We start from the raw sequence: 26,209 nt of genomic DNA, 5'->3' as shown, positions 1-26,209 counted from the left end.
CCGAGTGGGTTAACGTCATTGCACTTTCTACTCAGCGAGGGAGAAAAGCGGCTGGGAAAACATCCCATCCCGAGCAACTTAAAAAAGAATCATCTCGTCGCCTTCAAACATCAATATTTCAGTTCCCCCTTCTCCGAACGCTTTACTAGCGAGGGACCACACGTTTCTACCCTGCTTCATGCACCCACAGAAAGCTGCCAATAAACTCCAAGCAAACGTGAGGACGTGAAACGCCCCAAGGGCCCCCGAAGAGCTCTTCCCACGGCGGCGGCCGGGGATTGTAGCCGGCGCCGGGTTTCTGGGCGAGCAAGCGAGGCTCCGAGCCCAGAGGCCGACGGACGCGCTCCCTGGCGCCCGCCTAGAACGGCGGAGAGGAGGCCGGGGCTCGACGGGTGCCCGGCTCCGCTCGAGGTCACTCACCTCCTGCATCCCGAGGCTCCCGACAGGCCGCCGCGCACGCGCCCCGGGGCGCACACCCGGACCAGGACGCGCCCCGCCGCTGCGCCGCTCTCAGCCCCCAGCGCTTCCGCCGTCCGAGGCCCGAGCGGGCGAGGATGCGCTGCGGCGAGAGCACAGGGAGCCCACGGCTCCCGGACGCCAAGCTTCCCCGGAACTCTAATTAATAAACCCGCCCCTGAAAATCTACCAGAGTCCCGTGTTTGAGAAGCGAGAAAAGCTCGCGAGTTAACTGGCAATCAAGGTCAGGCCACCTGGGCGCACGCACAAGCACCTTAGGAAAAGCGATTACTTAAAGGACATAAACCTGTCGGAGAAATTCTACGCTGATAGGCGTCCCCTGTGCGGAAGCCGGCTGTTTTCTCTCCACCTTTAACGGCTGGTAGAGCTGGTTGTGATCCATTGTTACTGCTATAGACTGAAATCGAACTTTCCCCCATAGGAACCAGATTAGTCTCCGAAATTCTGAGTTTATTCCTAATATCACAAAAGAAGTGTTTTGTTGTTTTGTTTTAATACATACCCCGGTGTGCTCAGTCAAAATAAAATAAAAACAAACATTTCCATCCAGTCTGCTTGTTTTCTGCCCACTTCCTTTAATCCAACAAGAATGTGTACTTACGGCCCGGTTTAGGCTGATAGGTTGGTTCTGTTATGTGAACAGGGTGGCAAAAATAAGTTGGACTGGAGTTTTCTTTTAAAAAGCAAGGAAGCAGACAAGACCCCTCAAATCCAAACATTCCTTGTAAAAAATCAACTTGTGTTATAAGTAGATGCTATGGGTATTTCGTGTCATGAGGTTTACAGAAGATATTTGTTTACATCAAACCAAAACATAATATAACCAGAATCTCTGCATTGTACCTCCAGTCCATTCAAAACAATACATACTTATTTCAAAACTCATCATATCCATTTCCTGGCAAATATGACGTAAATATACTTACATTAATGTACCTATTTTAATCTAAACCAAGGAAATTCAAAGCCCTTTTCCTTTGCTTTTGTATTAATGGACTTTTACTATTTCAAAATACTAGCCAAGGAAGAGCCAGCTGTGAATATAAAGTGTTCTGAATCAATGCAAATATTAGTGCAGGAAAAATTGAAGGATACGACAAATAATCAAAATACAGTTTAAAAGCACACTATTTTAGAGAATAAAACAGGTAATACAATAAGAATATAATATAAAACAAAATTAAAGTTTTCTTAATATTAGCTTAAAAGTTTTAATCAATTATTTTCAGACTTTGGGGAAAGCATATATCCTTTCAAACTATGTGGTTGTTAACACAGTCAAAAATTCAGGAGAAATTAAAGATAACACCACAGACAACACCATTTATTTATTATATTTTGTTATATTTTCACTTTGATTAGCTTCTTTTACTAACATGTTTTACCCAGACATAATTTTAGGGCAACTTGGAATACGTATTCTAATTCTGCTCAAACTAAATATGGTGGAGACAATGACATTTCTTTGGCCACCGGAATCTAATTAGGAAAAAATAAGTATTTGATTAATTGATTTAGCTTTAACTTTTAAAAAAATTGTACTTATTTATATTTTTGAAGGGTAAGGACTCTCTAGAAATATTCCAAAGTTACAGAGACAAGAAATAGTCTTAACAATGTTTACAATAAGACCAGAAATTAGTTTCTATGAATTCTCAGAAATAATTTTAAGCTAGTTTTTGAAGTTATGTAAAGAACATTTTACAGAGTACATTATCTTAAACTTCACAAAGAAATGTCAATTTGTAAATAAATAAATAGAGAAGTGTCAGTAATTTTAACCTTTGAAAAACAAAACAACGCAAAAAAGCAACTGAATAACAGGGGCTGCCGGGCCTGTATGCGGTTAATATGATGAAAGTTTGTGGACGCAACTAGTAGGTAAAGAGTGAACGCGTTTCCTCCTTTCCTCCCAGACCTCCGCGGCAACTCTGTGAGAGTGATTTTAACCAGAAACGCTGACCGACACTACCAAAGAGAACTTTGGGGACGAGGGGGTGGGAAGAGGCTGGGGGATGAACTAGTCACTTTCTTGTTTGAGAACTTTGCGCTTCTGCTTGGGGGTGGGGGAAGGGTGGGGAGAAATCCCAGCTTGAAACCAGAGAAAGAAGAAAATTCGTGTAATTACCCAAATCTGGCCTTTCCCGTCTCGGGAGTTCTCTGCCGGTCGGCGGCTCGGAGTCGAACTTCACTATCGGGTTGACTTTTCTAACAAGCCTGACTGTGCCCCCGACCAGGCAGGTTAAGAGGACCGGAGCGTGGACGAGGTTCGCTTCCTGGGGTTGTAAGGGCGCATCTGCTTTTCCCGCCTTTCGCCAGAAGAAGAGGCTGTAATCCTGCGACGGGCGCTGGCCTGGGCGCCCTCCAGGCCGGCTCCCAAGAAGCATCAGTCCGCGCCCTTGGTGCGCGCTCGGCGGTGCTGAGTCTAGGGCCCGCAGGTCTCGGGATTTGCCGGGATGTAGGTTGCGAGCATCCTCCTCTAACAATGATCCGCCTTTAGAGGCCGGCTTCTCCCTGGCTACGGCTGGGAACTGGAGCGTGTAGCCCGCAGAACAAGGGCGCAAGGAATAAACTCCGGAAACCCACTTTCCCTTGCTGCCCGGAGCGGCTAAAGAGCGACTTAAGTCACTTCAATCGGTTTCTTGTATTGGGCGCTTCCAATCACCCTAATGAAACGGAGGCACAGGTGAAGAAGGCCTGGGCTCAGCCCTGGTGAGCCCACGGCGCTCTACGCTCTCACCTGGTTCCTCCAGTCTCCAGAAAGCCTCCGCAGACGGAAGGGGTGTAAATAGAATTTTGTCGTGGTATTTTCACGACAATACCGATGAAGACTGTTTTTTTTAAGGGTCGTTTCAGGTGGATGGCGATTGAGAACTCACTGAGCCCCAAAGCCTCTTTCAAACAGATAAGGAAACAGGCTCAGAAGTAGCCGAGGCGGCAGAGAGAACTACGGGTTTGGGGGCAGAACTCAGCCCCTTCCTCCCCCTCCGCCTCCCCCTAGCTCATCTCCCCAACCTTCTCCGGGTTCGCTTTCCAGGACTCTCTTCCCACAGGGCCAGGTCTCCCCGCAGCCCCCGGGAGCAGGCGGCCTCCTGGGCCGACGACCACACGGGAACCTTCGGCACTCCCTCGGACGTCCCTCCTCCCCCCACCTCCCCCCGAGGATGAGCACAGATTCCAGACCACGCGCACCAGCTACAACAAAATCTCCGAAAAGGGTCGGCCCAAAGCCAGCTGGCTTGCGCTCATCTACTCAGGCTAGGGCGCGCGGCAGCCGAGGCTCTTACAGGCGGTGCCCGGGCTGCCAGGCAATGGAGTATTCTCTCTCGGGACTTTGCTGGAAAGGCTCTGTCTGGAAAGCCTCCCTCTAGATCCAATCCGAAATCCCAGAGGCGGGGCGCGGTTAGGGAAACAAAACTGATTTTCAACTTACATGAGACACTCCAACCTCCCCCCCGCCCTGGCCCGCCTTGGCTTCAGTCTCCCGTCACCCCAAGGGCTCAGGTCAACCTCCCCCTCCGGTCCCAGTTCTGCCCGGGAGGGGATGACAGGCCCTGCTAGTGCCCGGAGCGTGGGAGCTGGCGGGTGAGCGAGGAAAGGCGGAAAGGGGCGGGACGGGGAGGGACGGGGTGTATCCGTATAAACGTGTGGGCAGCGGCCTGGCGCCCGCGCTGCGCTCCGACGGGAGACCTTTCAGCACCGCGGCCAAGGACATGGCTCCGCCCGAGTCCTTAACCCTTGTTCGCCGCTTCTGGATTTCGAAATCAGTCTCTCTGTCTCTGTCTCTCTCCACTTTCCCCTAAGACAGGGGGAGAATCACCTTGGGCACCTCTGGGTTGGTTTGTTTTTCTTCTGTCTTTCAGGATCCTGGGTGGAGAGCGCCAGCGAGGAGGGCCAGATGCCGGCGGAGGCGGGGCAGCAGGCGGACGGTGCGTGTTCCCACGGGATGAAGCTCAGCTGGGACATCAACGACCCGCAGATGCCTCGGGTGCGTGAAACCCCCGCGCGCGCGGCGCTGTCCATCCAAAGAGGAGGGATGTCCTTGCAGAGACTGTGGACAGACCTCACCTCCACCCCCAAACACACACCCCTGAGAGTCCTCCAGTGTACAAGGACTCCACAAATGGCAGAGCTGGGTTCAGAGATGTGCCTTCTCCCAGCTCTTACCTCGCGCTTGTTAGAAAACACGCCGAAAGCAACAGGAACTGTCAATCAGGCTCCAAGCTCCAGGTCATCTGGCGGGAACCGGACACCTCGTCCTTCACTTTCTTTTTTTTTTTTTTTTAACATCTTTATTGGGGTATAATTGCTTTACAACGGTGTGTTAGTTTCTGCTTTATAACAAAGTGAATCAGCTATACATATACATATGTTCCCATATCTCTTCCCTCTTGCGTCTCCCTCCCTCCCACCCTCCCTATCCCACCCCTCCGGGTGGTCACAAAGCACCAAGCTGATCTCCCTTGTGCTATGTGGCTGCTTCCCACTAGCTATCTACCTTACGTTTGGTAGTGTATATATGTCCATGCCTCTCTCTCGCTTTGTCACAGCTCACCCTTCCCCCTCCCCATATCCTCAAGTCCGTTCTCCAGTAGGTCTGTGTCTTTATTCCTGTCTTACCCCTGGGTTCTTCATGACATTTTTTTTCTTAAATTCCATATATATGTGTTATATATATGTGTGTGTTAGCATACGGTATTTGTCTTTCTCTTTCTGACTTACTTCACTCTGTATGACAGACTCTAGGTCTATCCACCTCATTACAAATAGCTCAATTTCATTTCTTTTTATGGCTGAGTAATATTCCATTGTATATATGTGCCACATCATCTTTATCCATTCATCCGATGATGGGCACTTAGGTTGTTTCCATCTCCGGGCTATTGTTAAATAGAGCTGCAATGAACATTTTGGTACATGACTCTTTTTGAATTTTGGTTTTCTCAGGGTATATGCCCAGTAGTGGGATTGCTGGGTCATATGGTAGTTCTATTTGTAGTTTTTTAAGGAACCTCCATACTGTTCTCCATAATTCGCTGAGTCTCTCCTTATCCATTCTTTGCCATCCACGAGAAAGGTAGGGGAGAATCTTGGCTAATGTAGACATCAGTGCTTCTCACGCAGCAAAACTGTGAGATAGGACCGTAAATCTCGGTGACCCGACTCTTATTAAACAGCAGGACTTGGGCCATTAGACGCCTGCCCCGGCTGCCTGGATGAAGCGCGGCTCCTGGGGGGGCCTCTCTAGTCATGCCAACCAGGGCACAGGCGCCCGGAGAGCCCCTGGAATCCGGCTTTTGGACGCAACTTCTGAGATTACTTCTCTAATGACAAGGAAATCACCATCATCCATTTAGGGTGAATTTGTTTTATTTTGTTTTGTTTTAACGGAACGAAGGGGTTTGGAGTCTAGTACAGGGAATGAGCTGGGCAGTTATAATTGGTCATACTGGTTTGGGGAAAAACTGCAAAGTGACTTTAAAGTCCTGGGTGTATAGGTGGAGGGAGAGTTAGGAGCGACCTGGGAAGCATTCGCAAAGGCGGATTCCTGGCAGTGCTGTGGTATAGGGGTAAGAGACCTGGCCTTTATTCAGCACCTACTACGTGCCGCATATAACAGTTCATTAGCAAGGCTGTCTAGCCTCTCAGAGAGATCAGTACTTTTGGGGATGTACGTATTTGCAGTAAGTTTGTTTATTTTCAAGTCTGCCTACTTTAGAGCCACACTGTGCCATTTTTGTGAAAGTGGACCGCAGTACAGCAAGGGCATCTCATTCTCACTGACTTCTGTCCGCATACATCTTCATAGGAAAAAAAAATCTAATCTTGCATTTTAGAAATGAGCCACATCCAAATAAGGGAAGGATGGTTCCTCTCATGAGTATTATTCTGGAATTCCCATGTAAATGTGAATAATTTCTCCTCTGGGAGATTGGTCCTTAAACAGAGAGAAAGTGTGTGTGTGTGTGTGTGCGCGCGCGTGACATCTCAAAAGAGGCAGGTGCACTGGGCTATGGAAAGAGAACTGGAGAAAGAGGATCCTAGCCCTGCTCTGACAAACCAAAGGAGGAAGAGCGAAACTAGCTGTATGACCTTGAGACAGTTCCTGAATTTGCCTTAGTCTCAGGTTGCTCACCTGTCATCAAGCCGTGGAATTAGATAACAATCTTAAATTGTCGTCCAGATCTACTGTCATGTTCGGTGTGTGCACGCTTGTCTGTATGTGACCCCATGTGCCCCCCTGCACCAAGACATTAGAGCAAATGAAACCCAATCTAGGAGTCCTCCATTCTTGTTTTGATTTTAAAATGCAGTCTCTGTGTCTTCATTTTCAGTGGCACTACTTTGGTAGTGGGGGTCTAGTCTGTACCCTTGCAGGGGAGTGCGAACAAAATATTCTCTTCTGGAAAACTGTCTATTTGTTACTAAGGTCCTTAAATTGAAATATTCACTTTAAACACAAAGATATAGCATTTAGAGTTGCCAGCACATCATTATATATTTCATTTGTGATGTACCTTAAGTTAATGTATTGACTTATGTCAATTATATTTCTGAGAAAAGATAAATAATGCCTATTAGTAAGAATAACGATTTCAACAATATCTCTGCGGTTTTGGAAACAAAATTGCCCATTTACCTATTACTGTTAGAATGTACAATACTAACGTGGTACACAAGTCTGAATTGTCCAGCTAAGAATACTTTTGCTTTGCAGATGTTGGATCTAATTATCCTGGGCTGGGGGAAGGGAGAGAAGGTGTACATGGCTTATTACTGTAATAATAGTTTTCTGAGCCTCTATCATACCAGGAAGGTCAGTGGGGCCCGGCTGCCACAGATCTTCTTTTTAAATCCCAGCTATGCCACTGGAGAAGGTTATCCATCTAACTTCCACTTCCTTATCTATTAAATAAGAGGAAGGATGCCTAAGAGGCAAAGTTGTTGTAAGGATTGTAGATACTGCATCATGTGGTTTTATGGGCCATACTCTCTCTGTCCCAAATACTCAGCTCTGCACTGTAGTGAGAAAACAGCCACAGACCCTACATAGACGAATGTACATGGCCATGTCCCATTACGACTTTATTTATGGACACCGAAGTTTGAATTTCATACGCTTTTCGTGTGTCACAAAATGTAGTTCTTTTGATTTTCCGCCCAACCATTAAAAAATATAAAAATCATTCTTAGTTTGTGGGCTGTACTAAAACAAGTGGCAGGCTGGGTTCGGCCCATGGTCCCTAGTTTGTACAAGAACCATATTGCAGTATAAATAATGCAGAATATGGACAAAGGACCGCCAAATGTGAATAGTAAAGCAGTGCTCAGTATTTTACATATAACATTATTTTAGCCATGCAGTTCTTTGTGTAGTAGAATGACAGTCCATATTGCTCTGGGAAGAGGTTAGCTTAGCAGGCTCCACCAAATGCTTGGGTTTACCTTATGGTTAGGCTATCATCCTAACACCCTTGTACACCTGGAGGGTTAATTTGGGAAACTGTTCATGTCTCTCTGATGTTGTGCTGGGTATCAAGCCAAGAGCTTTTGAAGAAAAAGCACTGGATGGAAGTAAAGGTATTTACAGGCTCAACTGTATGTCAGCGATAGGACTTTCCAATCACTTTTTGCCCTGGTGCTTTACTGATTAACTAGAAAATATCTGTAACATTTAAATACACCGAGAAGTGGTATAACATAGTGGTAAGGAGAATAGGCTCTGGGGTCAAACTGTGAGGGCTCAAATCCTAGAGCCAAGTCTTACTAGCTGTGTGACCTTGGGCAAGTCAATGAAGCTCTCTGGTCTCCATTTACTATTCTATTAAATGGGGATAATAATAGTACCTATTGTCTGTATGCAGTATGAAGGCTAGATGAACGAATACATGTACAGCTTTTAGAATATAAGCACTATGTAAGCATCAATTTATAGCCAGTTGTCAGAAGGGCATACACAGGATGAGTGACATTTTGTAAGAGCACAGTTTCTGGAATTAAAAAGACCCAGTTTTATCCTAATGTGCTTGGGGAAGATTAAAGCCGTGCTGTCTCCGGTTTGGGCTTGATGAACTTGACTACCCGTCCTTCTGGGCGCCTTCCCAGGAGCCAGACCACTTCGACCGCTTCTGCGAGTGGCCGGACGGCTACGTGCGCCTCATCTACCGCAGTGGCGAGAAGAAGGCGCAACGCCATCTGAGCGGCTGGGCCATGCGGAACACCAACAACCACAACGGCCACATCCTCAAGAAGTCGTGCCTGGGCGTGGTGGTGTGTGCGCGGGACTGCGCCCTGCCCGACGGCTCCCGTCTGCAGCTGCGGCCTGCCATCTGCGACAAAGCCAGGCTGAAGCAGCAGAGTGAGCTATGGGACTAGGAACGGGGTGGCCTTGCGGTCGTGAGTTCCCTATTCCCAGCGAATTTCCCCTTCCTTCCTTCCGGAGGCTCTGGGGTCAGGTTGTTATTACTATTTCTCGCCTCTGGCTTTGCAGAGAAGGCATGCCCCAACTGTCATGCTGCTTTGGAGTTGATCCCCTGTCGAGGGCACAGTGGGTACCCTGTAACCAACTTTTGGCGGCTTGACGGCAATGCAATATTTTTTCAGGTAGGTGGGGGGACACCACAGTTTGTGATGGACATTCTCATCATGTCACAGGGACCAAACCTCCTGCCATGTATCTCAGGAGCCCTGGACCAAACCAGATACAGCTCTGGTGGCCAGAAATAGGTGCTGGGGTTCCCAGGGCCTTACCAGGCTCCTAGGAATTAGTTCAGCTACTGTGTGCTCTCTAAGGGGGAGAGGGTGAACCTACTTATAGTTGTTTTCATATGGCAAAAGGACTGTTAGGTCATCTTTTAAGATGTCTATTATTGGTGCAGTTTTATTTGTTCAAGAATTTTTTTCCGGGCTTCCCTGGTGGCGCAGTGGTTGAGAGTCCGCTTGCCGATGCAGGGGATGCGGGTTCGTGCCCCAGTCCGGGAAGATCCCACATGCCGCAGGGCGGCTGGGCCCGTGAGCCATGGCTGCTGAGCCTGCGCGTCCAGAGCCTGTGCTCCGCAACAGGAGAGGCCACAGCAGTGAGAGGCCCGCGTACCGCAAAAAAAAAAAAAAAAAAAATCTTTTTCCCTGTCTCTTGGAAAAAACAAACAACTTGGGGCACTGGGAAAGGCACACTCAATTTTTGACCAGTGTTGCCAGCTCCCCTCAGAGGAATAATGTGATTCATCTCCTTATTAATGCAGGCCAAGGGAGTTCATGATCACCCAAGACCAGAGAGTAAATCAGAGACAGAAGCTCGAAGAAGTGCTATCAAGAGACAAATGGCTTCTTTTTACCAACCCCAGAAAAAGAGAATTCGAGAACCCGAGGTAATAGGGAGCTGACATTACACTTGTGGTCTGTGTTCACCGTCATCACAAAATGCACTGAGAATTATGTAAAATAATTTAAAAGGTTTCATTTTATGTGAAAATTATATACCTCTAACAATGTCATTGAATCAACATTTTGAATAGGGTTTCTAATTCCTTCTTCTTCTTGATAAAAAAGCAGAATATCTCTACAGTTAATGATGGAGTGAGCATGTGAGCTGACATCCTAATACAAGGGCAATTATCGAATGGTCATACAGAAAGAAATAGGTGCATACCAATGACTGAACGGTGCATCTTTGAGAGGGTCCTTTTCATTATTTACATAGAACAGATAAAATTTCTTTGGGCAACTTGATCCAGTTTGGCTGTTCAACCACAGTATGCCAAGGAGGCAGAATATTAGTTGGAGGATAAGAGACACTGGCCTTGTTTGAGCACTTTCTATGTGCCACGCACATAGGGTTTAAGTCTTACACGTGAATTGGTCACAAAAGCCTTAAGAAGAAATTACTGTTATTAAGCCCCATTTTTTAACACCTTTATGGGAGTATAACTGCTTTACAATGGTGTTAGTATACATATAGCCCCATATCTCCTCCCTCTTTAAGCCCCATTTTTAAGTGAGGAATCTGAGGCTCAGAGAGGTTAAGTAACTTGTTCAGTGCGTGAGGGACAGTCAGGATTTGAACCCAGGTCTGCGTCAGGCTCCTGAGCCTCTGCTGTTATGCACATAGTATAGGGAGAACAGACCATCTGCCACTGAGACCCACCCTGCCTGGCTACCACGGGCCCTCCTAATTCAGCAGCGTGGAATCCAAGCCTGAGCTCAAGCTGTGAAGTTCCCGGACCATGCGCTCAGATCATGTTTCTGAGCTCCTAACACACAGCCCACCAACCGAAAGCTTGTTATTTGGTCGGTTGACGACCGTTACAGGTGAGGGTGTCCACGCAATTTACATCTTTATTTACAAATAAAAATTTGTGTCATTTCTTTAGGCAGGAGAGAATCAAGATAACGGTGGCCATTTCAGCAACATACCTTCCCTGGAGAACCCAGAGGAGTTTGATATAATTCCTGACACTGGCTTCCCTGTTCCAGGGCAGCCTTGCTTTTCCTTTCCAAACTCGGATGCTTACAAAGCTACCTGTGACCTAGCTGCCTTTCAAGGAGATATAGTACCACCCTTTCAGAAATATCCAAACCCAAGAATCTTTTTGCCTAGGCCACCCTGCAGCTATGAATTGGCAGGCCCTGGTTACACAAATTCAGGCCCGTATTATCCCACCCTTTATAAAGATGCCAGCAGTATTCCTGATGACACGGACTGGGTTCATCTGAATGCACTGCAATACAATATCAACTCCTACGGCAGCTTTGAGAGAAGCTTTGATTTCACCAGTAAACAGCCTGGCTGGAAACCAGCTCTTGGAAAAGCTGACCTTGGGGAGAGCACTGACCATGGACAGTTCCAGGCCACGGCCGCTCGCCCTTATTACAACCCAGAGCTTCCCTCCAGGTACCTCACGACGGCCCCGCCATCTGCTCCAGCCCTGCAGACAGTAATCACCACCACCACCAAAGTGTCCTACCAGGCCTACCAGCCCCCTGCTCTGAAATGCTGTGACAATGTGCGGGAAGTTACGAGCCTTTCTGGCTGTAACTATGATTCTGAAAACACCCAAATGTCCATCTATCTGGAAGACTTGGACCTTCCAGCTACAGTCGCCATGGCAGCCTCTCCAACAGCATCACTTCCTTTGAAAATTCCTGGAGATTGCCGGACCATCAGACACACTTTGCCTTTTCCTCAAGACTCAGCACCCTCCTGGACAGATGGAGCAGAGACGTGGGATGTGTGTCCATCTGGACCGGGGTCTACAATTGGTTATTCAGAGAGAATCAGTCCGTTCTTTAGCTATGACCATGAGGACTTTTGAACAACAGTCCTGGGGCACAGCATAATATTGGTCTCCATGCAGGCGGTGGAACATGACATGGCAACTCTCTCTTAAGTTGGGAGATTCATTTAGCATGCAAAGAAATATATATATTATATATGTATATAGATAATAGTAAAACCAATTATCAGCGTTGTAAATTATAGGTTGGAAATGTTTAGATAATCTAGAGAAATCTTGCACAGTATTTTACTTTTTTTTTTTTTTTGCCATGCCACTCGGCTTGTGGGACCTTAGTTCCCAGACCAGGGATCGAACCCGGGCCCCCTGCAGTGGAAGCGCGGAGTCCTAACCACTGGACCACCAGGGAAGTCCCTGCATGGCATTTTCAAACCCACTACAGTACATAGAATTAGGTCTGCAATGAGACTGTTCCAAATGAACAAATAAGCATGAAAGTTAATGAGCTAAGTAAGCCCATTTAGTTTGTTAGCTGGAGTAGAAGTCAAGAATCCTGGCTCTCACCCCAAGCCTTTCCCCACTGGATCATATTAAGGAATTTCACAAATCTCTCTTCGGTCCTTAGGGGTTGTCAAAATATCCTCGGGAAGAAATCTTTACAATCTTATCTTCTGAGTCATTTCCTAAGATTTTACTTAGCATTTAAAACCTGTTAAAATAACTTCAGGAAGTAATTTTGATCATTTTACCTGCAAAGTATATATCTATAGCTTTTTAAGAAATCTACCGTGTTGCAATGATAAAGTGCAGTTGTTTTTAAGAGAATTTTGTTTTCCAGTATCAGCTGAATACCTTTTCTTAACACTGATGAATGTTTTCCTAACAGAGACAGCCTAACACTGATGATATGTATTTGATTCATTTTTATTGTACTATAATATACATTTTTTCCAGTTAGGTTTCAAAATTAGAATAGAGATGTTTTATTCAAATTTAGCTTTACTGTTCCTTTGTTACTCCTCATAAATGTAATTGATAATGTTATTCAATTAAACATAATGAAGACATTTAAAAATAATGTAGCTGATGCTTGAGTTATTTCAAAACAAAAATAGGAAAAAAATGTTCATATTATAACCTGGGAAACAGTTGTTATAATAGATTAAACACATTAGATTTATTTAAGTTTTGTACTTTTAGAAAAAACTATTTGCTATGCTGATAACGGAAATCCTCTCCGAAACAGTGCGCACACGTGCACACACACACACACACACACACACATACACACACACCTTTTGCACAGCTCCCAGTGCTTAGTGAAAATATTCAGTTTTCAAATAAAAACAAACTATGTAAATAAATTTTTGAGAATGGAGTGGGGGAAGGATTATCCTCAAATTTGCATAGAATACCCAATTTGCACAACTAAATTGCAGTAAATCAGATGCCATTTTAAATCTTTGAGACTTACAGACTGCTCACCTGATTCAGAAAGCCCTCATACACTGATGTAGTAAATACATGCAGTACTGGCCACAAGATTAAATAAATATCATCACACGCCTATTCCCTAGCCAACTTTTTCTCAAAGGAAAGGACGCCTAGTACACTCATGGACTACTTTTTTCTTTAGACTTCCATTGCCAAAACTCGCAGCTTCTAATCATACAACATTTATATAGCACTTACGTGGGCCAGACACTGTTCTAAGCCCTGAACATGTATTAATTTATTTAATCTTCATAACCGTCCTCTGAGCTACCTGAGAGAGGCCAAATGATTTTCACAGTAAGTGGCAGAGCTGGAATTTGAATTCATCTCCAGAGACCCTGCTTTTAAGCACCACATTACATTAGCTTTGATTAGTTATTTATCAGTGAAATCCCATTCGTACTTCGCAAGTATTGTACTTGGCATGAAGTAGAGAGTTTTATTACTTCTAAGTATTTATGTCCTAACACTGGATGCAAAAGATCCCCACAGTGTAGGTAGAAAGGGCAGGGATGGGAGTAAGCAGACTCTAGGCAAAGCCCTGAGGTAAGCATTTCCCAAAGTGTGGTACAAGTGTGCTCCGGGTTACAGGGTGATTCTAGACGGTCCACCAATGTTTTATGTTAATAGTTATGGATTTATGTTAATGTGTAATAGGGAAAGATATAAATAACACATCAAACCTATGATTTCAGGATATTTTTGCCTAGACAAAGCAAAACAATGTTTGTTTTTGTTTTAAGGCAAGGTAACGTAAGGAAAAGTATTAAGCAAATAATAGCACAGATGTTACAAGAAAAAGCAAAAAAAAAAATCATGCAAATGGTTGAGAGCTTGTGCTCTGCTGCCCGCGCTCAGGCATGCTGGCTCTGCACCCTTGTAAAAGAAGGTTGCCTGGAGCCTGAAATATATGGGATAGCCCATTCGCAAGGCTCTGTCTCCCAGGCTTGACCTTTAAAGGTATGACATTTTTCATTCACACAAAGATAAAAAGTTGCAGAACAGAGAATAACATTTGTCATGTTGGAGGTTTATGGTTGGACCTACCTGGACAACTGCTAGAACAAAGGACTATCACATCCTTTCTGGGGTCTGGCCGACCCCAAGAAGTGTGCAGCTATCAGCTATACTCCCTCCTCTTTTAGTATAAAAGAAGCCTGGATTCTAACTTGGGTAAGATTCTTTAGGACACTAGCCTGCCACCTTCTCTGTCTGCTGGCTTTCCGAATAAAGTCGCTATTCCTTGCCCTAACACCTTGATTTATTGGCCTGTCACTCAGCCAGCAGTATGAGCTTGGACTCAGTAACAATAGTTTCCTAGAGCAAGGGGTCAGGGGGCTGGAAATAACTGACTCAGCTGAAAATGGGAAATGGTGATGACAACAAGATGGTATAAAGCTGGAGCCTATGGGGCAAACAAGCCCAGGTGTGACGCTGGACATCTGCAAGTGTAACCCCAGTATTGAGGAGTCCAGACAGTGGGCAACACTCAGAAGCCAGGCTGTGGGACTTGATCCCAGGGGAGGGGGTGAAGACAGAACATACCTCAAGTGTTGGCTGGGGGCCCCAGCTACGCCATCCTCCAAGGAGCCAGGTTCCAGGGCAGAGTGTCTGTGTAGCACAGATGAGTTCTTGCAAACTGAGCCACCTGAGGAAGGCGCAGGAGGATTTAGACTCTGGGTCGTATGTGTTGCTCTAAAAAGCTGATCTTATTAGGGGGCAAAAGAGTTCTGTGGAGAATGAAAGGAAGTAGGGAACTTACAAGGGCCTAAATGTTATATTACTAATATGAAATATTAATTATGACTATGAGTTATGAGTAATAACTATTTGATTCCTAATTTACAGCCTTCAAATGCGGCCGGTGTAAATTAGAGCAGCCAAAGCTTCTGACATACTTGGTTCTGATCAGCTCATGACTGGGCTGAGCCCAAGCCTTCAGTCAGACACCTACTGTATCAGCTATTGAGAGCAGAGGATAATGCAAAGGAGGTGAGGCCAGGCTGAGAGGTGACCCCTGTGATCAACTGTCCCCCGTTAGACTCAACCAGTGCCACGGGGCACTGAACAGAAACACAAGGTATTCACTTGCTAACCATTCTTTCCTCTCCATGAATAGTGCATAGTCTTGGAGTAGACTTGATATACTTACCTGGAAGAACTTCAAAGTACTGAACCTAACCTCTGACAAATTGTTTCTATGCAACATCTGTTGGAGAAGATAACAGAATTCTTTTCAAATTTTAGGATCTTTTTTTTTTTTAATTTATTTTTGGCTGTGTTGGGTCTTTGTTTCTGTGCGGGGGCTTTCTCTAGTTGTGGCAAGTGGGGGCCACTCTTTGTTGCGGTGCGTGGGCCTCTCACTGTCGCGGCCTCTCTTGTTAAGGAGCACAGGCTTTGGATGCGCAGGCTCAGTGGTCATGGCTCACGGGCCCAGTTGCTCCGTGGCACGTGGGATCTTCCCAGACTGGGGCTCCAACCCGTGTCCCCTGCATCGGCAGGCAGACTCTCAACCACTGAGCCACCAGGGAAGCCCCCAAATTTTCGGATCTTATGAAATGATTTTAACTAATATTCTGTGAGACGTTGTGCTAAGAAAACCACTGGAAATAGAATTTACAAACAAGAAAAGAAAGTGATAAATGGTCTCTCACTGCCTCTTTCTATGGTTCACAACATTCCTCTACACATTAGAATCACCTGGGGAGCCTTAACACTCCTAGTATCAAGGATGCACCTCAGGGACTTCCATGGTGGCACAGTGGTTAAGGATCCTCCTGCCAATGCAGAGAACACGGGTTCGATCCCTGGTCTGGGAACTAGGATCCCGCATGCCTCGCGGTGCAGGAAAAAAAAAATAATAATAAGGTCTATTTAAAGTAAAAAATAGGGACTTCGCTGGTGGTCCAGTGGTAAAGAATCCACCTTCCAATGCAGGGGACGTGGGTTTGATCCCTGACAGGGGAACTAAGATCCCGCATACCGCGGGGCAACTAAGCCCACACACAACAACTACTGAGCTCGTGCACCTCAAATAGAGAACCCCGAGTCGCAAACTACAGAGCCCACGTGCCCTGGAACCTGCGCCACAACTGGAGAGAAGCCCACGTGCCCAACGAAGATCTCATGTGCTGCAACTAAGACCTGACGCACCCGAAAAATAAATTAAAAAGAAAAAAGTAAAAAATAAATATTCCTCCTCCTGGGTCCCACCTTTGACAGCAAAATCCCAGGCACAAAGGAATGACAGAGCAGAGCCTTTCACTAGGACAAAAATGTCCTTATCTATGTATCAAAAACATTATGGCCCGCTTGTGTCCTATTTAAAGGCATTTTTTTCTTGTATAGGATTTTGATCAGACTGGTGGTGCTTGGACCAAATTTAGCAAGAACCAATAGGATATATCTCTAGATGTATATATATATACATATATATATACATATATATATGTGTCTATATATATATATAGAGAGAGAGAGAGAGAGAGATTTTAAGAAATTGGCTCACAATTGTGGGGTCTGACGAGTCAGAAATCTGTAAGGCAGGCCCACAGGCTGGCAATTCTGGCAAGAGGTGATGTTACAGGTCTTGAGTTCAAATTCTGCAGGACAGCAGGCTGGAAACTCAGGCAGGGTTTCTAGTTCCAGTCTTGAGGCAAAATTGCTTCTTCTTCAGGCAACCTCCGTCTCTCCTCTTAAGACCTTCAACCGACTGGATGAGGTCCAGGCACGTGATGGAGTGCAATCTGCTTTTATTCGAAGTCGACCAATTTAAGTGTGAATCACATCTGTGAACACCTTCACAGAAACATCTAGAATAATGTTTGACCAAACAACTTAGCCTAGCCAGTAACCTCATAAAATTAACCATCCCACTTGATAAAGGTGGATTAAAGGGACCAGGGATATTTAGCTTAGAAGAAAAGACTCAGATGGGACATGATGAAACCTAGAAATATTTGCAGTCACCTCCAGCAGAGATGGGACTGTAGTATAGTGTGGCATTTAGGGTCATGGGCTTCAGACATAACTGAAAATAGTGAGCCGAGAAAGGATTCTGCCAGGGCTCCCACAGCTGTTTAGAGGGAGCTGGGATTTGGACCCAGCCCTTCCATGCACCTCAGTGAACATGGGGAAGGCAGGTCCTTTCTGGGAAGAATTGAGGGCTGTAGTTGCATCCTCTCAGGGAAACTGAAATCTCTCCTTCTTATTCAGGGGCAGAGGTTCTAAATTATATTTGGAGGATTTGTACAGAAATATGGGAAACGTACTTTACAATCTAAAATAAAGAGTGAATGTGGGCCAGAAAAAAGGATGTGGTCTAGAAGTTTGCTTAGAAGCAACCCACCTAAGACACGCAGGAAAAGACTGGAGAAAAACGCATCAGATTAAGCAAAAGCGGTTTGTTATCATAGAATCTTTTCCATGGATCTTGGAATCCATGAATTCTTGAGACTGCGACTCAGGACATCCTTAGAAGGAAGATACATGGTAAGACTCCAACATTTCAAATATCGATTCCATCACACATCTCCTGTTTTGTATTCTTCCATGATTCCCTCTGCACAAAAGTTCAGGCCAGACTTACAAACTGCCTAAACATAAAACGGGGCTTAGAATACTTAGACTTTAAAGGCTTGGTTTGTTTTGACAAAATTTAATTAGCATAATTTAAGATCAGACCAGATTATGCATTAAAAACTAAAATATATTTTATGTGGAGAAGAAAAGAGAACTAATAATACGCGAAGTTAATATATGTAAGACTTTGTCTACTCATTAGCATGGTAACCTCACCATAGTAATCTGTAACTCATCCTGCGCTACTATTTGGTAGCAAATGATATTCTTCTACAGTCTGCACTGCTGGTGGAAAACATTGAAGAGATACGCATGATTGTCATGAGACCCTGGAGATTCATTTCTTTAATGAGGACAAGTTGCCTTGAGTCTGGGAAATGTTATACCAAGCATTTGCTGAACTTGAAGGGCGGAGCAAGTGGTGACAGAATAACAAACGTTATCAGCGACCTGTATCAGTTGTGCGAATGCCAGGAAAATAATTTCAAGGTGATTTCTCAGGTATTTGTAATAGATTGTAAATCAAAAATGGCTGCTGGCTAGTAACATCAGGCATTCCAAAACCTTGAGTTTCTAGAGTATTCCTTGGACTGTAAATGTAAAAGTTGTTCTCAAAAATGTAAATATACCTACTTTAAATAATCTAGCAAAGCATGGATAAATATAATCTGAACTCCCACAATTACCTCTTACTCTTCAAGTGTTCTCCAAGGGAAATTCTAAACTAAGTCAGAAATCAATTCTAAAATGTAGAAATGGAGAATTCCCTGGCGGTCTGGTGGTTAGGACTCCATGCTTCCACCTCAGGGAGCACGGGTTTGATCTCTGGTTGGGGAACTAAGATCCCACAAGCCACGTGGCACACACCCCCTTCTAGAAAAAGCAGAAATGGAGTAAGGGATGAATTCTTCTTTTTTTAATTGGACATTTGCAGTGGTGATATATCTATATCAACTGAGTTGGGGACAGCTGAAGGGGGAGTACTTTGGGGAAGTGGGGCAAGGAGAGAGTGGGGCAAGGAGCTGCGTTTGAACATGTTAAGTTCAAACTCTTAGATTTCTAAGTGAAGTGTTGAGTAGGCTGTTGGCATCTGAGTCTAGAGTACAGGGTGGAGGCACAGATTTGGAGATACAAGTTTGGGAATCGTCAGCATACAATCAAACTTGTAATTGGTTGGTTGTAAAATGCTATTCACATGTAAAGTATCATTACTTAGTAATTACTCATGAATATAACACAGTAGCAGTCATTGACCCGCTAACCCTTCTGTTTGGAACATCATAGATACTTTTTGAAGAATGAAATAATGCCATTTGCAGCAACATGGATGGACCTAGAGAAGTAAGTCCAACAGAGAAAGACAAATATCGTATGATATCACTTATATGCGGAATCTTAAAAAAAAGATAAAAATGGACTTATTTACAAAACAGAAACAGACTCACAGACACAGAAAACAAACTTAAGGTTACCAAAAAGGAAAGGGGGGGGGGGATAAATTAGGAGTTTGGGATTAGCAGACACACACTACTATATATAAAATAGATAAGCAACAAGGTCCTACTGTATAGCACAGGGAACTGTATTCAATATCTTATAATAAACTCTAATGGAAAAGAATCTGAAAAAGAATATATATATCTGAATCACTTTGCTGTATAAGAGAAACTAACAGAACATTGTAAATCAACTATACTTCAATTGTGGTTTTTTTTTTTTTTTTTTTTTTTTGTTACGCGGGCCTCTCATTGTTGTGGCCTCTCCCGTTGCAGAGCACAGGCTCCGGATGCGCAGCCTCAGCGGCCATGGCTCATGGGCCCAGCCGCTCCGCGACATGTGGGATCTTCCCGGACCGGGGCACGAACCCGTGTCCCCCGCATCGGCAGGCAGACTCTCAACCACTGCGCCACCAGGGAAGCCCTTGAAAGATATTTTTAATAGAACTCTTTTTTTTGGAAAATAGGATATATACAAGTGTTAAGTTTTTCTTGTTCTTTCAAGTATTTTATTGCTGATCTTAAGTACTAAGAAGTTCAGAGATTCTCTATTGATTTTAGGCTTACAAAATATTATCAGTTGGAAGTTCTGAGAAGGCTATGTAATGACATCTTCAAGAATGCTTATCTTCCTAGGAAAGGGAAAGCTCAAATGTGAAATGCAGTCTTAAAGAACCGTGAAGCTGCTAGGTCAGCCCTTGTCTTGATAGGAATCAAGTACTGAAGGATATGCTGCCAATCTTTGATAAGGAATATGCTGGTAGTTTAAAAATATACACACTTCTTTTCAACACTCCATCCTGTAAGGAGAATTGGAAGAAACATCAATTAAGGGTTTTTTTTTTAAAGGATTTTATTTATTTTTTATTTTTTGGCTGCGTTGGGTCTTCATTGCTGCGCGCGGAAGCTTTCTCTAGTTGTGGCGAGCGGGGGCTACTCCTTTGTTGCAGTGTGCGGGCTTGTCATTGCGGTGGCTTCTCTTGCCGTGGAGCACAGACTCTAGACACGCAGGCTTCAATAGTTGTGGCACGTGGGCTCAGTAGTTGTGGCTCAAGGGCTCTACAGTGCAGGCTCAGTAGTTGTGGCGCACGGGCTTAGTTGCTCCGCGGCATGTGGGATCTTCCCAGACCAGGGCTTGAACCTGTGTCCCCTGCATTGCCAGGTGGATTCTTAACCACTGCGCCACCAGGGAAGTCCTCAATTAAGGTTTAACCACTGAAAAATTTATTATTTGAGGATGAAACAATTTATGGAAAGCACAAGGATGAGGATGTATAGGAGGGACTCCCCCAAATAATGATTACATTAAGCCACCACCAATCCTGATGTTATGCTGAGACTCAGAATACATATTTTGCCATTTTGCTGTTACACATCTACACATCAGTCCTTCAAAATACAAATAGGAATATTAAGGTCACAGAATACAATATTGCTCTGGAATATTTGAAGTATCAACACTCAAAAGTAAATTGTTGAATTTCTAGTTCTGGAAATGGTGGAGTGGCTTGTATTGGACTAACTCTCCTTCAGGTAACAGTTATAAACTCTGGACAAATATAAAGCATAACTACGTGAAGGCCTTAGAAAAATCACCAAAGTCAAGTAGAAATTGGAGGAAATTTGGAGGGAAGGGAACCACGATGGCTGTGGTCCACGTCTACACAGCTTCTCTCCTCAGGACACATCCCAGTCCACAGGACACGGGGCAGCTGGAACCGGAGCAGAACCCAGCATTTCTGGCTTGTCAGAGGATGGAGTCTGGGGCTGCCAGAGCAGCTGGAAATTGAGGAAGGAAGCTTGGAAAAGAGAAGCCACAGAGAGGAAGCCCCCTAAATCTAGGTACAGACTCACTTTAAATTGACCCCTGACCTGTGCTTGCACAGACGAGATTCCAAGGAGACTGTTAAAGCAACAGCTGAAAAAGCTGCAGAAACACAGCAACCGTCTCATCTGCCGGCTGCAACGGAGGCAGAATGAGGAGTTAAGTCTCCCCAGGTTGGGCCTGGCAAACACCATGGGCTTTCCATCGAAACCCTGGAAGGGCCGTAGGGAGTAAAGTTTATATCCTAGGTCCAAAGGATGTACCCTAAAACTAATGGCAAAACTAAAACAAATCCATCTTCAAAAGTTCAATACCAGGGAACTCCCTGGTGGTCCAGCGGTTAGGACTCAGTGCTTTTACTGCAGGGGCCTGGGTTCAATCCTGGTCAGGAAACTAAGATCCCACAAGCCGAGCAGCCAAAAAAAAAAAAAAAGTGCAATACCAAGCATCCACAAATGAGTCAGTAACATAATCGACTACTTAAAACAAAAATCATCACTCTATTAAATGTCCCAAAACTGGTGGAAAAACAACAGACAGATTCGAAAAGATCAGTGCATCTCAAAAATGATAAACACAAAGAAAATCACACCTGGGCTCATCATGGGCAAACAGTTGATAGATCAAAGATAAAATCTTAAAATCTTCAGACAAAATGAGGGAAAAATAATAAGCATAACTTCTGACTTATCAGAAATAATGGAGGACAGAATCACATCTTCAAATATCCAAAAGAAAAACAAAACAAAACACATCAGCCCAGAATTCTATATCCAGCAGAAATGTGTTTCAAAAGTGAAGGCAGGGGCTTCCCTGGTGGCGTAGTGGCTAAGAGTCCGCCTGCCAATGCAGGGGACACAGGTTCGTGTCCCGGTCCGGGAAGATCCCACATGCCGCGGAACAACTGGGCCTGTGCGCCACAACTACTGAGCCTGCGCGCCTGGAGCCTGTGCTCCGCAACAAGAGAGGTCGCGACAGTGAGAGGCCTGCGCACCACGATGAAGAGTGGCCCCCGCTCGCCGCAACTGGAGAAAGCCCTCGCACAGAAAAGAAGACCCAACACAGCCAAACATAAATAAATAAATAAAATTTAAAAAAAAAAAGTGAAGGCAGAATAAAGACACATCCTATAGGCATCCAGAGGATATAAGGAAAGATTATGACAACTGGAAGGCAACACATTAGACGAGTGCGATGAAATGAGGAAAATTCCTTGAAAGAAACTTACCAAAACTGATGCAAAATGAAATAAAAATTATGAATAACCCTATAATTATTTTAGAAGATGAATTTGTAATTAAAAACCTTCCTACAAAGAAAACTCTAGGCCTAGATAATTAAACCGTTGAAGGCTATCAGACATTTAAAGAAAAACTAGTATCAGTCTACCCAAATTCTCTCAGGAAATAAGAGGAAGGAACACTTCCTGCTTTCCCAAGTTTAGCACAGCCGTAATATGAAAATTTGACAAAACACTACAAGGAAAAAAAAATTCAGATCAATATCCCTCATGAACATAATTGAAAAATTCTTATGGAAATATTATTAAACTGAACCCAGCAACATATAAAAAGGATAATACATCATTTTCAAGTGGGGTTTATAACTTTGACTTAACATTTAAAAAATTAATGTAATCCTGGATGGACCTAGAGTTTATCATGCTAAGTGAAATAAGACAGAGAAAGACAAATATCATATGATATCATTTATATGTGGAATCTAAGAAAAATGATACAAATGAACTTATTTACAAAACAGAAATAGACCCACGGACATAGAAAACAAACTTATGGTTACCAAAGGGGAAAGGCACGGGAGAGATAAATTAGGAGTTTGGGATTTACAGATACACACATATATAAAATAGATATAACTGAATCACTTTGCTGTACACCTAAAACTAACAGAACTTTGTAAATCAACTATACTTCAATTTAAAAAATAATTTAAAAAAAGAAAATAACCTTTCAAACTCATAAAAATATGATCCACTTACCTAGATGAGTGACTAGAATGTAATATGTTAAATATTTGTTGTATATAATTTGTTATATTATCATATTAGCATATGTTAAGAATGAACATTAAATATTAATACTGATCATTATAATTGTGCTAATAAATATTAATATATTTTTAAAAATAATGTAATTCATTACATATCTACCTGGGGGGAAAATAAACTGCAACTCCCACATATACAGAAAAAAATTAATCTGTGTTGGTTAATAGACCTACATGTAAAAGCTAAAAGTATAAATATGCTTCAAGAAGAAAACATAGGAGAATATCTTTGTGACCTTGTGGTAGGCAAAGATTTCTTAGAACATGAAAAGCACTAGCTGTTAAAGAAAAAACATAAATAGGACATTATCAGAATCTAAAACCACTGCTCATCAAATGACATAGTTAAGAATATGAGAAGGCAAGCCACAAAGAGAAAATATTTGCAAAACATATATCTGACAAAGAACTTGTATGCAGAATATATAAAGAACTCAAGCTAATCAGTAACAAGAAGACAAACAACCCAATAAAAAATTGCCAAAAATCTTGAATAGTCACTTTACAAAAGAAAACGTATGAATGGCTAATATATACATGAAAAGAGTCTCAAAATTATTAGTCATCAGGGAAATGTAAATTAAAACTAAATGAGAAATTTTGCAATCAGTGGAATGGCTAATTGTTTTTTAATGTACAGTACCAAATGTTAGCAAGGATGTGGGGCAAAGTTGAATTCTCCTACGTTGCTGGTATAATTGTTAAATTGTACAACTACTTTGGAAAACCATTTGGTAGTTCGTTTAAAGTTTAACATACACCTCCTTTATGATCCAGCCATTTCACTCCTGCATATTTACTCAAAAGAAATGACAACATATTTTCATTTAAAAGATTTGAACAGGAATTATCATAGCAGCTTTATTTATATTAATTAATGTCAACTGACAGGAAGATGAACAAATAAATGATGGTAAATTCATATGATGGACTCCTATTCCGTAATTTCAAAAACGAACTACAGATAAACAACAACACAGATGAGTTTCAAAACACTATGTTGAGCAAAAGCATCAGGGCACAAAAGACTAAATCCTCTAGATTCCAATTACATGAAGTTCAAGAACAGGTAAAACTAATACATGATAATAGAAATCAGTTGAAGTTTGTGGAGAAAGGAGTAGGGATTGGCTGTTGAGGGACACAAGAGCGCTTTCTGGGATGATGGGAATGTTCTGTATCTTGATCCAGGCGGTAATAACACAGGTGTGCACACTTATAAACACCTGATTAATTGTACACTTAAGGTCTGGCATTTCAATGTATGTAAAGTTTGCCTCAAATTTTTAGAAACTAAATTCTTTGCATTTCCTCGAATAAAATAGTAGCCTCTGTATGAACATTTCTCTAGAAATGAAATAACTTTGGAGAGAGGCAAATAGTCCAAAAAGAAATCCTTTAATCCTACTGAAAAGTGTTTGGTGAGAAACTGCTATATTCTTGAAGATGGATATCCATTTTGGGATTATGTCAAGGCACTTAAAGAAAAAAAAAAAAACCTCTTTAGGTTGATGGAAGGAGTATAAACTAAGGTCAACACTGTGGATCACTTAATGTCCCACCCCTTCTTGGTAATGCAAAGAGCAGAGAAATACGTAGCGATCCTGCACATTTTGATGTTACAGCTTTCTCCTAAAATGACCCAGCAAGAGTGATACCCACTGATCAAATCCAATGATAACCCTCCTCCAGCATATATCATTTGGTACAAAGTGAATGTGAAAATTGAGGAAACTGTCAATATAATTCAGGTCGCTCCGAAGTTAGAAATCTGGAATTGCGTTTGTTGAGGTGTGGAAACGGGCAGCTATCGAATTTATGGTCTCTTCATTGCTAAGAGTTTTTTGTTTGCTTGGATATATTCCCAGTTTTCAGCATCATTTACCACTGTGATTCCTAATCACATGTGTGTGACCTGTTTTTTCTTTTTGGAAGCTTATAGAATCTTCTATTTATCACTAATTTTTTGAAATTTCACAGTGATGTGTCTGTGTGTGGGTTTTCCCCCTATTGTTTTACTGGGTGTCTGGTGGGCTCTTTGAATCTGGAAACAAGTGTCCTTCAATGCTGTGCTATTCTTGTGTTAGTTTTTTGATTTTTGATTCCATTTCCTCTTTCTTTTCTTCTGCACATTCATTAGTTAGAGGAAATACTTGATCCTCTTATTTTCTAATCTTCTCTCTTGTTTTTTTTTTAAAAAACTATATGTTGTTTTGTCCTAACTTCTGGGAGTTTTCCTTAAATTTATCTTCAACTATTTTATTAATTTATTCTAGATTTCTGCTACCCTAGTTTTATTTTCTAAGAGCTCTTTATTATTCCCTGAATATTAATTCCTATTATAGGATCCTTTTCCTGTTACATTCACAGACACAGTATTTTCTCTTTATGGCTTGGAGAATATGAATTATAGTTTTGGTTTGTATTGCCTTTTAAGAAGATGTTCCCTGTATTGTTTCTGTTTCCTCTGAGTCACAGAATCTCCTTAAGAGTCTCACAGTCCTTATTTGGCCTAGTTTGTTTGTTTAAATATTTTTTATTGTTCTAAAATATACATAACATAAAATTTACCATTTTAGCCATTTTTAAGTGTACAATTCAGCGGCATTAAGAACATTCACAATGTTGTACAACCACCACCACTATCCATTTCCAGGAATTTTTCATCTCCAAACTGAAACTCTATACCCATTAAATAGTAACTCCCCATGCATCCTTCTCTCAGTCTCTGGTAAGCTCTATTCCCCTTTCCATCTCTGCGAATTTGACTATTCTAGGAATTTCATATAAGTGGAATCATGACATATCCGGCTTATTTCACTCAACATGATGCTTTCAGGGTCCATGCATATTGTAGCATCTATCAGAATTTCATTCCTTTTTAAGTTGAACAATATTCCATTGTTTAATATGTATAGACCACATTTTGTTTATCCAGTCACATCCATCAGTGGGTATTGGGTTGTTTCCACCTTTTGGCTCTTGCGAATAATGCTGCCATGAACACTGCGGCATATTTTACTAGTAGGTTATAC

At 43.0% G+C, this 26,209-nt stretch overlaps 2 protein-coding genes across 2 annotated transcripts in view; one reads left to right on the top strand and one right to left on the bottom strand.

Moving 5' to 3' along the window:
• Positions 1-26,209, bottom strand: part of LOC101323402 (transmembrane protein 14C) — a 177,991-nt gene that overhangs the window by 81,656 nt on the left and 70,126 nt on the right. Inside the window, exon 7 of the mRNA XM_073810327.1 lies at positions 14,751-14,853. Within this exon, the coding sequence (XP_073666428.1) occupies positions 14,751-14,853 (103 nt within the window). The remainder of the gene's footprint in view (positions 1-14,750; positions 14,854-26,209) is intronic.
• Positions 4,195-12,780, top strand: GCM2 (glial cells missing transcription factor 2). Its single transcript, XM_033863824.2, has 5 exons — positions 4,195-4,465; positions 8,584-8,836; positions 8,969-9,081; positions 9,720-9,845; positions 10,848-12,780. The coding sequence occupies exons 1-5, from the start codon at positions 4,376-4,378 to the stop codon at positions 11,787-11,789; spliced, it is 1,524 nt and encodes a 507-aa protein (XP_033719715.1). The 5' UTR covers positions 4,195-4,375; the 3' UTR covers positions 11,790-12,780.

Source organism: Tursiops truncatus, chromosome 10 (genome assembly GCF_011762595.2).
Source record: "Tursiops truncatus isolate mTurTru1 chromosome 10, mTurTru1.mat.Y, whole genome shotgun sequence".
Classification (NCBI taxonomy): domain Eukaryota; kingdom Metazoa; phylum Chordata; class Mammalia; order Artiodactyla; family Delphinidae; genus Tursiops; species Tursiops truncatus.
This window is presented reverse-complemented; position numbering and strand designations above follow the sequence as displayed.